Raw genomic sequence first — 14713 nt, 5'->3', positions numbered from 1 at the left:
GGTCAATGATAACCCTCAGGATGTTGACAGTAATGCCATTGAATATCAATAGCACTGGTTCAATTCCATCTTACTGGAGATGAACACTGCCTGGCATTTGCATAGTGTGAATGTTACTTGCCACCTGTCAGCTCAATCTTTGACTTTGTTCAGGTCTTGTTGCATTTGGACACAAACAGTGTCAGTATCTGACAAGTAGCAAATGGCGCTGAACCTTATGCAATTATTGACAAACATCCTCACCTCTGAACTTATGGAAGGAAAGTTATTAATGAAGCAGCTGAAGATGATTGGGCTTTGGACACTACCCTGAGGAACTCCTGCAAAGATGTCCTGGAGCTGAGATGATTGACCTCCAACAACTACCTTCCTATGTGCCAGGTATGACTCCAAACAGTGGAGAGTTTTCTTTCCCCTAATTTCCATTGATTCTAGTATTGCTAGGGCCCATTGATGCTACACTCAGTCGAATGCAGCCTTGATGTCAAAGGCTATCACCCTCACCTCACCTCTGGAATTCTGCTCTTTTGTCCATGTTTGAATCAAGGTTGTAGTGAGCACCTTCCATCACTTCACTGCTGATTGAGAGTAAACTGATGGGGCGATAATTGGCCGGGATGGATTTATCCTGATTTTCGTGTACGATATACCTGAAAATTTGCCACAGTGCTGTGTAAATGTCAGTGTTGTAGCTGTTTGGAACAGCTTGGCTAGAGGAACGGCAAGTTCTGTAGAACAGTCATCAGTATTATTACCAAAATCTTTCAGGGCCCAGACTCTTTATAGTGCTATCCTCAGCCAATTTCTTTTTAATATCCCTTGGAATGAATTGACATGGAGGAGTAGTGATATTAAAACAGGGAAGAGGATAAATGGGAAATATGTGGGAGTCAGGAAGGAGGGTTCCTTGCCCACGTTTGACCTGAAGCCATGACATTTCATGGAATTGGGAGTCAATGCTGAGGATTCCCAGAGAAATTTCTCTCATGATTGTATACCATCGTGTCACCCACCCCTGCTGGGTCAATCCTGCTGGTGATGTTGACTAGTCTATGAGACAGCTCTCCCATTTTTGGCACAAGGCCCCACATGTTAATAAGGAGGACTTTGCTGGGCCAAGAAGACTGAATTTGCTCTTGTCATTTTCATCGCCTCAATCAATGCCAGATGGTGTGTCTGGTTTCATTCCAACTTATGAGATTTTTTTAGCTGTTAGATACAGCTGAAAGGTTTGCTAGGCCACTTAAGAGGCAGCCATATTGCTGTGGGTCTAGAGTCACACATAGGCCAGACCAGATAACAATGGCAGATTTCCATCCTTAAAGGGGATTAGTAAGCCAGGTGGTCTTTAGAATTAGACTTTTAATTCCAGATTTCTTTGACATTAAATTCCATCATCTGCAGTCAAGTGATTCGAACCTGAATCCCTAGCTTGTTACCCTGATTACTAATCCTGGGATTTGTCCCAGCTGCTTTGAGAGCCAGAGCTCTGTCTCCACTACAGCTGGCTAGCCAAGGGGTACAAGGTAGACATGCCTGTCTTCAGTGCACTCTCTGCTTAGGAGAATGGACCATCTGCTTCATGTCTTCACTTCTTTTTATAAACCCCAGAAATTTAGGGCAATGTGTTTCAGATGAACCTGAGAGGGAGCTCACAGACGAAAATAGATTACACTAGAATAGACAGATTAGGTAAAATAGATAGATAAACTTAGTTAGTTGCAGGACATAGTTTGACTTATAACAATTAAAACTCATTTTTCATACATGCGACCCAACCACAAGCATTTAAGCAGTATAAGGTGGCAAACAGCTCTAAAAGAAGAGTAAAACATGGCTGACTGAGCATTGAACAACCCATTAGCCAATACTAAAAAAACGTTGCAGATCAGTTTTCTCTTTCACACCACCACCCCCCCAACCCCCGCCTCCACCACCTCCATCTCCTTCCTACTCACCCTGCCCCCTCTCCCCTTTAGGTCAAACGAACAAGCAAGGCTTAAGTATTTTAGCTGAAGGTCTCTCCTCTCTGAGAAAACACATGGCCACTGTGGTTTTATAATATGTTCCAGAACATTGAGTTCGTTGTGGAACATTGCAGAGAGAGAGAGAGACAGAGACAGAAGGAAAACAACACTCCAGTTTTCTGGAATGTTTAATGGAATGTGTTTGGATCAAAACTTCCAATCGGACTATATCCTGTAGGACTATAATGAGGTTGTTAAAAGAAAATCAGAGTATGAATGACGTGGGAGTTAAAACAAGTTCACATGGGAAATATGAATGGCCTACACACAGACCTTGGACGGCTTTGCTAAACAGCTAGCTGGGTTGTTATTCAAAACCTACAAGGGACCAATAAAGTCAATTAAAAAACAGCGGTCTACTGGGTGGAGAATACAACAGGATTTATGCTTCGTGCACTTCCGAGGCTAAAGATTTTACTATTAAACTGCATTATTTCCCCTGCAGTGCAGAGACAAAGTACACGTCTCCCAATTTTCCTCTTTGCAGAAATGCTGACTGTCTTCATTAAATGGAGCAAAAATTGTTTGGGGATTTCTTGAACTCAGTGTGAAACCCCAGCTAAATGGCTTGTAACCATTTTCTTTAATTTGATGTTAGAATGATTGTATTACAAACTATTTTTTCTTCCACAGTCATGCTTATGATTTTCAATTAGGTGCAACAACAGTGTACGCACACAGCAGTCTGCACCCGTCCTGTTGTGTGTAGAGGAGGGGTTGGTTATGTACCCATGCAAATACTCATTTCAGAGGCATGGCAATAGCCACCCACCCCCTCCTCTCTCACACCAACTCAAACTTCTCCAATTCCATCTCCAAACAACACAAACCACAATTTACTAACTGGTCTTTCTTAACAATGGTGACACAAAATGCATATGAGCAGACTGGGCAAATCTTTTCAGAGGGTTAAATTTTCTGTGGATATACCTTGGATTTAGCTGTGTCGGGTTTCTTCTTCAATCATTTTAATTATGTCTTGCCCCAAGTTCGCTACATGAGAGCTGAGTTCATTTCAAGTCTACTTCCCAGATCTTTCAGATGAGATATTAAACCAAGGCTTGCATCACGAGCTAGAATCCCTGGTATCACCCCCTCCTTTACCCAAGAAGGATGAGAGCTTCCTATCTTCATTCATGAAATGTGGGCATCGGTGGCTAGTCCAGAATTTATTACCCAGCCCTAACTGCCCTTGAGAAGGTGGTGGTGAACTGGCTTCTTAAATGACTGCACTAGCATTACTATGCTGTTAAGAAAGGAGTCCCAAGATTCTCACCCAGTGATACCACGGTGATATACTTCCAAGTCAGAATGTTGAGTGGCTTGGAAGGGAACATATATGTGGTGATGTTTCCAAACATCTGCTGCTCGTCCTTCTAGATGGTCGTTTGAAAGATGCCTCTGAAGGAGCCTTGGTGAATTATAGATGGTACACACTGCTGATGCTGAGTCTTGGTGGTGGAAGGCTTGGGTATTTGTAGATGTGGTACCAATCAAGTGGGCTGCTTGGTCCTAGATGGTGTTGAGGTTCATGGCTGTTGTTGGTCTGCACTCATCCAGGGAAGTGGGGGGATATTCCACTACATTTTTGCCTCCTACAGGCATTCGTGAGGCAAAAGGTGAGTTACTCACCACAGTACTTGACTAGCCCTGTTTCTGGCCAATGGTAATTCCAAGATGTTGATTGTGGGGGCTTCAGTGATTGTAATGCCACTGATCATCAAGGTGGGACTGGTCTGGCATCTGAAGAATTGTTAAAGGTGCTGAACATTGTGCAATCATCCCAACTCTGACCTTGTGATGGAAGCAAAGTCATTGCTAGGGCAATGGAAATGTTTGTGCCAAGGGCACTACCTCAACGAAGTGAGACTCTCTACACCACGACCCATTCCCATTGCTAGCTGCGGTTCAGTTGTCTCCACTGTTCCCTTGGAGTCAATGGAGGTTGTCAGTTCAAGACCCTCACTGGGATTTGAGCATGACGTTCTGGCTGATACATCAGTATAGTACAGGAGCATTGCAACATTAGAATTCAGTCTCTCAAAAGAGATGATAAACCAAGGTCAATACCTTCATTATTAGGTGGATATGTAAACAAGGCATCGCACTATTTTGAATTACATTCACAGCATTCTTGGCTATATTCAGCCCAATAGTTACTCCTCCATCAGCATCACAAAGATAGATTATCCCATCGCTGTCACTGATGTGGGAGCTTGCTGTGCGCAGATTGGCTGCTGGGTTTCCCATGTCACAAAGTGTGTCACTGTCTGTGAAGTATTCCGGGGCACCCCACAATTACTCAAGGTGTTGTATGAGTGCAACCCTCTCCTTGTTCCTTCACCACCACAGCAGAGTACCTGGGACTAACTTGGCCTGGACATTTCAGTTCCATGTGGCAAGTGTGTAATTGATTCCCATCACTAGGCGGAGTGAGTAGACCAACTCCCCCTAACCTTCATGAAAAACAGTGTTTGATGTGCTACACCTGTCTTGGTCCTTCATTAACTATTGCAGGGACATCTGAATAGTATTTGTGACATGCAGCCTTTCTAAAACCAGTCCGACTGTGTGTCTGAAATTCCTATCAGCCTGGCCAGGCCAAATAAGGAAAACAGGCTTTCTTCCCTAAAAAGACACTTATGAGCCAGATGGGTTTTTAATAACAATAACTTCATACTTTTTGAATCCAAGTTTATTACTTGAATATAAATTCCATCCCCTGTTGCAGCAGAATTTGAACTAATGTCAGCAGAGAACTAAAACAGAACTAAGAACTGGGAATGCTGTAAATCTGAGCCAAAACAGACATTGCTGGAGAAATTCAGCAGGTCTGGCAGCATCTGTGGAGCGAAAGCAGAGTCAATGTTTTCAGCCCAGTGACTGTTCTTCAGAACTCTGCTTTCTCTCCACAGATGCTGCCAGGCCTGCTCAGTTTCTTCAGCAATTTCTGCTTTACATTTCAGTAGAGAAGCAACCTGGTCCTCGAGATTACAAATCCCAGTCCCAACTTCTTCCCACCTGATTGATAAATAACTGGCAGTGCAATTCAATTTGCATAGTACCCTGACAGCAGATATCAGGCCTTCCTCACACCCACTTCGACTGTGAACTCTCTGGTTGTACCACATCACTGTATAAAAATACAGTTTAAAAGTCCCTAGACAGGAATTTTTCTCAAGGTGCAAGAACAGAATGAACATTTCCATCCTCACTCTTATAATCCAGGTCTTTCTGTATGTCTGGATATACTGTTAGCAGTATATCTCAAGTCTCCAAACATATGCATCATATTCCATGCGCTCAGACTGTAAGAAAGCAAACAAATTGTGTTGAACCTTCCCCCATCTTTTTGAAAGATGTCTGGTATATTTTTGTACTGTGATATTTGCAAATCAGGAAAGTAAAGTTGCTGTTTGTTTTAAAAGAGATTGTGAAACTTAGCTTTTGTTTCTTCGTAAATAAAAGTAATAGTCTTATATTTATACCAGTATTTAAATCATACTGTTGGCAGGCCTAATTCTATCTGCAATACAATTATAGCAACTATTAGTCAAATACTTTCATTACATCCCCGTAATTGGCTTTTTATTTGTGTAATCATGTATGCGAGATTCCAGCACTATTAAACTTAAAAGTCACGGTGATGGCTTCACGTTTCATTGAATTAACCCTTCATCTGCTGCATTTCTCGCCATCTGAAAGGATTCTTTGCAAAAACGATCCCTGTTTCACACACTGTTCCATGAGAGTAGGAAAAATTTCACTCAGGTCCTTGGGGAGCATGGTATCAGTCTAACCATGTTCTGTGCATGCAGACACATACACGTTTTCACACGCTGTATACGTATGAGTGTGTACTTTATATCTGTAATGTACACATGCATGTATGTGCCAGTGTGTGTGTGTCTGCATGTTTTAAGTATCTGAGTGTGTGCATGTGTACATGCATCTGTATGTAACCATGTGGGCTTTGCACTGAGGTTGTTACACATCTTGCTTCCGAGCAGAAGCCCCACAGTCTCAGTGTGTTCAGAAGGCCATTAGGGAGACAGTTGGGGTGATGGATGATGACACTGCCCTTTGTAAGCTCTGGCAGGAAAACTAAGCTCACTGCTGGAGGGCATGTTTGACCCAGGATTGCCAAACCTAAGCAACAGGAACTAAGGGGAGGATCATAGAACCTTACAGCCCAGAGGGAGGCCAATTGGGCTGAGATGTCTGTGCCAGCTCTCTGAAAGATATTTGGTGCTGAGAAAGAATGAAATGGGCAAGAGAGAAGTTCCAGGGTATACAGGATTGCACCAGATCTAACCCACGCTGGGCTATTGATGAGGAACTGTTAACCCAACATAATGAGACATTATGCAATTGCACCCTTTGACGTTAGCAGTTTCTGGCTCCAGATCGCGAAACATGACTCCTGCTGATCGAGGACAAGATAAAAGTTCACAAGGAAATTTCTCCAAAATCAAATATCGAGTATCAACTCTCGAGGCTAACTCAGGATCTAGTGCCCGCTGAGACCGCTGTTGATATGTTGCTAGTACCTCTGATCCAGTAACTCAGTGGGAGGTGTGATTGTCAAAGATTGTTTCATCTCCCTAACCCAGGGACACTAAGGGCAACTGTAGCTAACTCTTGAGATCAGCTAATTCAAAGCACACTCCGGATCAAACCTCGGGTACCTGCTTGGATGACCACTCAGATCCAAATAGCATGCTTGTACGTCCCACTGAACTAAGTCAGAAATCAACAGGCCATTTTGGAATAATCTAGCGAGGTCTTTAGAACAGTTAACTCCCTTGATAGCCTGTGGAGATTAAGGTCCAATTGCACTCTTTCAAAAGGAAGGGAGCTCCACACTTTACACAGCAAGAATTCTGCAGCGACCAGAAACAGGACTATCTCCATGTAAAATGTAGAGCAAAGCAGTGTACAGGCCACGTCCAGATACCATGGCAAGTCACACTCATCGCTGCATTGGGATAGCCCCCAGTCACCTCACATGCTGTGGAGTAATCAACCCCACTATAGCAATGGGGCAATTTCCTTTCATTTTCAACTTGTGCAATTGGACCTTAATCTGCCTTCACCCCGACCACCCTCCTGATGCTTTTTCTCTTTATTCTTCTACAGGATGTGAATGCTGTTTTGTTATTCACCCCTATTAGTCCTTGAACGGAGTAACTTGCTCTGCTATTTCAGAAGCCTGTTGAGAGCCAATCATGGCGCTGTATGTCTAGAGCCACACATTGGTCAAACCAGGTAAGGGCAATAAATTTCCTTCCCCAAAAGGATGTTTGTGAGCCAGATGGGTTACAACAATCGACGACAGCTGTCGCTGTCACCATTACTGAGATTGGCGTTCAGTTCCAGGTTTATCAACTGCATTTAAATGCTACAAGGTGCCAATACACAGCCATGATGTGCAGGTGCCTTCATAAGTGGCTACGCACTGAAAGCTTGTGACTTCAAATAAACCTGTTGGCCTATAACCTGGCATTGTGAGATTTTTCACTTTGAACGTATGGTTAGTTCTGTGAGTACATGGAGCCTAATCTCCCGCCCCTCCCCTCCCCACCCACACGTCCCAGGTATGCTCATACAGTCATACAGCACAGAAACAGGCCCTTCAGCCCAACTCATCCATGCTAACCAGGTTTCCTAGACTGAGCCAGTGCCATTTGTCTGCATTTGGCCCATATTCTGTTAAATCTTTCCTATCTAATACCTTGTCAAAATGTTTTTTAAATGTTGTAACGGTACTCACCTCTTCCACTTCCTCTGGCAGACTGTTCCAAATATACAACACGCTATGTGTAGAGAAGTTATCCCTCAGGTCCCTTTAAAATCTTTTCCCTCTCAACTTAAACTTATGCCCTCTAAGTTTGGACTTCCCTACACTCGGGAAAAAGACATTGGCTATTCACCCTATCCATGCCCCTCAAGATTTTATACACCTCTATAAGGTCACTCCTCAGCTCCTGCACTCCAAAAAAGTCCCAGCCAAAATGCTAAATTGCCCATAGTGTCCAGTGATATGTAAAACAGATGGATTAGCCACAGGAAATACAAGAGGGGGTTTGGGTCTGGGTGGGAAATTCTTCAAACAGTCAGTATGGACTTGATGGGCCAAAGGGCCTGCTTCCACATTAGGAATCCTGTGATTCTGTGATTCTATCCAGCCTCTCCTTATAACTCAAACTCTCCAGTGTCAGTAAAACCCTTCACAGTTTAATAACTTCCTTCCTACAGCTGAGCAACTAGAATTTATACAATTCCTTCAAAAATGTCTCTCTGGATAGTGATAACGTAGTATGGAGCTGGAGGAACACAGCATGCCGGACAGTATTAGAGGTGCAGGAAAGCTGGCGTTGCGGGTCAGGGCCCTCCTTCAGAAATCAGGAGGGAGAAGGGAGCTCAGAAATAAATAGAGAGGAGGGGTGAGGCTGGAGAAGGACGGGGGGATGGTATTAGGTGAGTGCAGGTAGAGAGTGGTGTGGATTGGTCAGTGGAATGGGTGGGGGGGATAGGTGGGAGACAAGATAGAGAAGTTGTGTCAGGTCAAGGAGGCGGGAATAAGAGGGAGATTTGGACATGGGATGAGGCCAGGGTTGAGGAGATTTTAAAAACTGGTGAATTCCATGTTTAGACCATCGGATTGTAGGCTCCCAATGCTGAACATGAGGTGTGGTCCCTCCAGGTTGCATATGGTGTCATTGTGACACTGGAGAAGGCCCAGGATGGACATGTCACCGAGGGAGCGGGAGTTGAAATGGTTCACGACCAGAAGATGTTGTCGTCTGTCACGTACTGAGCACAGGTGCTCTACAAAATGGTCTCCAAGTCTATGCATGGTCTCACCGATGTAGGGGAGGCAACATCCCACTCCCACACCCACATTCCCCTCCTATTTCCCTGGGTGACAGGTCCAAATTGGGCCTCCTCCAGTGCCACAATGACACCACATGCAAACTGGAGGTGCAACACCTCATATTCCACCTCGGGAGCCTACAGCCCGATAGCCTAAATGTGGAATTCGCCAGTTTTAAAATCTCTCCACCCCCGGCCTCATCTTACATCCAACCCTCCCTCTCATCCCCACCTCTTTGACCTGACACAACACGTCCATCTTCTCTCCCTCTCATCCCATTGACCAATCCTCATCACTCTCTACCTGCATTCACCTATCACCATTCCACCTACCTCCCCAGCCCCACCCCTGCTCTCCCTCTCTATTTATTGCCCAGCTCCTTTCACCCTCCCCATTTCCGAAGAAGGGTCCCGACCGAAGGCATCAACTTTTCTGCCCCTCTGTTGCTGCCAGGACTGTTGTATTCCTCCAGCTCCACACAGTGTTATCTCTGATTCCAGTATGTGCAGTTTTTGCTATCTCTGGATAATGAGCTTTGAGAAGAGTGGTTTTCGATCATGGGCAATGATGGTGGACAAGGCTAACTCTGTCTTGATCCATCTTCCAAGTACACACCCTTGTGATGTAGTGATTCCAGGGAGAGCGTTCATGTCCGCCAGAGAATCTCTAGGAAGCCAAGCTGATTGTGGCTCAGCATGGAACGGTGTGCAGAATGATTCAAGATTAAGCTTAAAGAGCTTGGCAGTCCCACAGGAGCCAGTGCACTCCCCACCCAAGCCATTGGGAACAACAACCCACTGGAATCCCAAAGTACAATAGCCAGATATCAGAAGGAGCACTGGAAGGAACCAACCCACTGACAATGGTTATAAAGGATCATTGAAGCTCACAGAAGCACCACCACCAGATCACCCGGAATCACGGGATTCCTCACCTGTGTAGATGAATCGGCCTGGAGTCCCTTTGCAGAACTGTTTTGATTTGTAGGACAGTGTGACCTCCACCACACCAGGGATGTGCCGCGGAGGGGTTTGCACTCTAATTGCGTGCGGAGTGATGAGCTGCAATAAAACACAGTAACAATGCCATCAGGCTATCAGGTGATGTTCTTTAGCAACACTTCAGTGCCAAGTTTCAGTAAACAGGGCTTTCTCAAATCTGCAATAAATGTGTCACTGCCCTAATACTCTGTTGATAGAATGCACATTAAAATGTACTGACAAGAGTATTAAAAGTGTTTTACAACATAGTTGTAAAGCAATTAACTCTGTATTCTCCTGGCCTGATGCAGCTTGGCTCTATACCCCGAACACAATGTGCAACAGGGACAAGATTCATAAAGGTGTCTTAATAGAACTGGTTACTTTATTTTAAAATATGTCTTTTAGAGATTACCAGGGAGCTGGTAGAGGGATTTCCTTTTGCGTCTGATACCGATTACTTCACACTTTAGCCTGCGTAAGCCATTACCGCTACCTTCCAGGACTGCCTGCAGAAGCAGAGAAAGCCCCACCAGATGGTTAAGGTCACAAAGCTGTCAGCGGTTGCTGACAAGCCAACCTTGAATGTGCCTAGTTCATTCTGACTCTGACCAGCAATTTAATCTGGACAGACTTGGTCATGAGCACCCCAATTAAAATTCAAATGGTAGGCACTCTGTTGCCTGGCTGGGTAGCTTCGCCCACACTCACTTGCGTAGACAGAGGGTCAGAAGGTTTCTCTATTAAAATGCTGCGCAGAGAAACCAAAACACAAAACGATTCAAGATACCCAGCCAACAATCCAGCTGCATTTCGAATGATCCTCGTATTTCTGACTCTGTTAATGAAAGTAGCAGATTCCCACAAACATCTAGCCCAATTTTAACATAACGCACATGGCAGGTACAGTGAAGTAGATGGGGCACAAGCCTGTTGTACATTCCTTGCCTGTTGAAATCAGTGGAGTGTAAATTTGTGCAGGCTTGGAGTATAAAACAGGTGCACAGCCCTAATCTTTTCAACTTGTTGGGAGAGGGTTAGATTAATACTGGAGCTAAAATCCAAGCAAAATCATCTATTCCAATTATTAGTTCTGAATGTACTTTTCACAAATTGAAATTTATGTTCTCAATCTGGCTGGGTTAATGTCAATGTAATAATTAGGGTTGATAATATTCTCATTTTAATATGTACCAAGGAGCTGCAGATCTCCCATGATAGTGTTCATTCAGAATCAGAGATTGGCTGCTTTATAACAACATTGTTGTGAATACCCAGCAGGGGATAACAGTAGGACCACTGACATACAAATTTCATCTATACTAAATCATGATCAAATGGTGATCTGCATCTTTTTTCTACTGGGGCTTCAGCAACTGAATTCTAAAAATCTGTCTTTTACTCCTTGAAATCTATCGATGATTTATTTTACAAACATATTATTTTGTCTACGCATTGTTAAAAGTGAAAAATCTCATGCAAAATTCATCAGTTGAGCTTAGATGGTACATAGCATGATCACAGGCTAGTCAATTAAGCAGAGACAAAACTGGGAAGTCTTTCCTCTCTTAATTTTATGGTCTTTAACAAGTTCAGATGGATGTGGAAAACCAGCAACTGTCACGCAACGGAACACTACAGAGGCTGAAATTCTGAAACAAAACTAGAAAATCTTGGGAGGAAAATTCAGGTTAGGCAGCGTCTGTGTGGAAGAGAAACGGAGTTAATGTTTCAGCTCAGAGATAACACAATGTGGAGCTGGAGAAACAGGGCAAGTCAAGCAGCATCAGAGGAGCAGGAAAGTTGATGTTTCAGGTTGGGACCCTTCTTCAGAAAATGAAGAAGGGTACCAACTCGAAACGTCAACTTTCTGGCTCCTCTGATGTTGCCTGGCCTGCTGTGTTCCTCCAGCTCCACACTGTGTTATTTAATGTTCCAGTTCCGTGGCCCATCCTCACAATTGGGAAAAGTTAGAGATGTGACAAAAGTTTGAGCAAGGGATATGTGGGCCACAGCTCAAAGGAGGATCCATGATAGGTTGAAGGTAGGTCAGGCTGAAGGACAGAAAAGTTGGTCCTCCAAAGCCAAAGAGATTGGAGACAGATGAAGAACAGAAATGAGGAAACAAAAGATGCGCCTGAAGCAGATATGCGGCTGAAAGAAAGTGAAAAAAATTCCCCAAGAGATAAAGAAAGGCAAACAAAATGGGGGCCATGTTTACAGTCTGAAATTGTTGAGCTCAGTGAAGAGTCCAGAAGTGCCTGGCTGTAAGATGAAGTGCTGTTCCTCCACGAGAACAGTGCAAAAGACCCAGGCGGAGACAAAGAGGTCAGTGCGAGGGCATGGCAGAGAATCAAGATAACAGGCCACAGATCAGGGCGAGCACCTTTCAAGGATGAAAGCAAGAAACAATTTGGCTTCGGATATTTTACAGGCGCGGTAGCAGGAGATGTTTGGGCCAAAGTGTAGAAATGCTGAGGGGCGAGGGTCAGAGCATTGTGGAAATACTATCCGGACTGAGGGAAGAGGGGTGTGGGAGGCAGGTGATGGTAACTCAGGGGCTAGCGAGCCTGTGGAAGGATGGTGCAAGCTGGCAAGCTTGAGGAAGGGGGCAGCGAGGGTGGGGGAAGCAGTCTGTTGAGGGTGAGGGGCAGCAACCAGTGGACTCCAACCAAGGGAGAAAAGTATAGGCCGGGTGTGTGCAAAAATCAGCAATCTAAAAAAGGGCAGGAATGATATCACAAACCCCAGGGCATGAGACAACCACCCCATATCTGGGACAGTCCTATTCTGGTGCAGGCAGAACAGAGATAAATAGAGATAGAGAGGCTAGAGAGGATTTTCTAGTTTTGTTTCAGAATTTCAGCCTCTGTAGTGTTCCATTGCGTGACAGTTGCTGGTTTTCCGCATCCATCTGAACTTGTTAAAGACCATAAAATTAAGAAAGGAAAGACTTCCCAGTTTTGTCTCTGCTTAATTGACTAGCCTGTGATCATGCTATGTACCATCTAAGCTCAACTGATGAGGATGAAAAGGTCTGAAAGGGTTGATGATTTGGAGTATATTAAGCACTTCCAGTATGTGAATTTCATAGAGACTCAGAGCAGTGAGGAGAACAGTTTTAGACCTTGAAGAAGTAAGAGCAGACATTGAGGTCTCCTTACTAACCTTAGTAACAATGCCTATCATACCAATATGACTTCTGCTTACTTGCTACCCTGAAATAAAGAACGCTGCGTTTGAGGCAGATGGTCCTTCTCATTAGACTGCCAATTGGTTTTCTTGTACCATGCTACAGTGGGCAGCCCTGCTGATCCCAAGAAAGAGGATAGCCAGAGATCCACCAGATAGATCTTGTTCCATGGTGGGGATCCATTTTACAACATCGGCCAGCAGTGAGCATTGCTTCAGTTTAAAACTAGACAGCCAATAGCAGATGTCTTTAGAATCTTCAGACTCAAAAAGAAGGTCACTGGAGCAGGCAAACAGCAGCTGAATGGGCTGGGATTCCAAGAACCCTGGGAAGAGAGAATCTCAGCTAGATTCCTCAAGGCAGAATCTATAGCCAGCAGTACAAAGCAACTCAGATCCAGTAAGAGATGTGCAGCAGTAAATGTGAGCAAGAAATCACATGGATTAGAGTTTATTATGGTACTATCATTAAGAGAATGGGAATCATTTATTAATGCTACAGGCAAGGGATTCCATTTGGTACAACCATCGGGGGAACAGAATTGTTTGTTAATGCTGCAATTAGTGGGATATATTTGGAGAAAAAAAAGTGCACGAAAAGCAAGAATCATCCACTTGGCTCACTAAAAAGCAGGAATCCCCCATTTTGACTGAAAAATTACAGGGCAACAGTACACAGTAGCAGCATTGCTATCCTGCAGAATTAAAATCCTTTCACAGTATCCAGGAAGATACAGCAGCAGAAATAATTTTGCTGGAAAGCTATCATTTCTGAGATGGCCAAATAGAACACAGCATTGGACATCATGCAGAAAACAGCTCTGAAGATAAATAATAATTTCTCATTAGATTCTAAATCAACGACAGCAGAACAAATTGATATACAGCTACATAAATAATTATAAGTATCGCTGATGATATTGTAGCTTACCAAGGTCTAAAAGAAGCAACAGACACTTTTGATCAAGTTGTGCGGTTGTTGACAATTACTTTAGTCCCAGAACAAATAACATTCTTGAAAGAACAAGATTTAATAGAAAACTCCAGCATCAAGGTGAATCTAAAGATAATTTCATTACTGATCTCCATAGATTCATGGGAAAATGAGCTTAATGCCAGAATTCTTAAGTGACAGATTTGCTGCTGGAATTGTTGATGAGTCTTGGTCAGATTTATTTTAGCCAAAGAAAGGTCTGACTTTGGAGCAAATTATACTGATGGTGAGAGTCTGAAAGCAACACAAATCAAATCTTAGAGAAGAACAATTTTACCACAGCAAATCAGCAGAATCCATTCAGTTCTTCAGGTACCAAAATAACAAAGCCACAATAGAGAGCATAGTCGGTAGAGGTAGTAAACTAGATAACCGATATTAAGTGTCCAATTTCAGTGATATGCAGTAAGGACCCTCACAGGCATCAACAGTACCCAGCTATCTAAAAATCTGTAAAACACTACGTTATTTTCAAAAGATGTACAAAGTTTCAAAGCAGCAAATCTTCAAATAGCTACTCAGAGGAAGAACTTCACATTATAGAAAAGGATACAAAAGAAGCAAAGCCAGACGTTTTAAACCAAAAGTTGGAAGAAAGAGATGAACCTTTCGGCAAGAATGATACTAATTTTAAGCTTGATTC

At 43.6% G+C, this 14713-nt stretch overlaps 1 protein-coding gene across 4 annotated transcripts in view; it reads right to left on the bottom strand.

Moving 5' to 3' along the window:
• ebf1a (EBF transcription factor 1a) overlaps positions 1-14713 on the bottom strand; it is a 432193-nt gene that overhangs the window by 135527 nt on the left and 281953 nt on the right. For all 4 annotated transcript variants that reach the window (XM_048543553.2, XM_048543551.2, XM_048543554.2 and 1 more), the window contains one exon: positions 9839-9965. In XM_048543553.2, coding sequence (XP_048399510.1) covers positions 9839-9965 — 127 coding nt within the window. The remainder of the gene's footprint in view (positions 1-9838; positions 9966-14713) is intronic.

Source organism: Stegostoma tigrinum, chromosome 13, assembly GCF_030684315.1.
Source record: "Stegostoma tigrinum isolate sSteTig4 chromosome 13, sSteTig4.hap1, whole genome shotgun sequence".
In the NCBI taxonomy this organism is placed as follows: Eukaryota; Metazoa; Chordata; class Chondrichthyes; order Orectolobiformes; family Stegostomatidae; genus Stegostoma; species Stegostoma tigrinum.
This window is presented reverse-complemented; position numbering and strand designations above follow the sequence as displayed.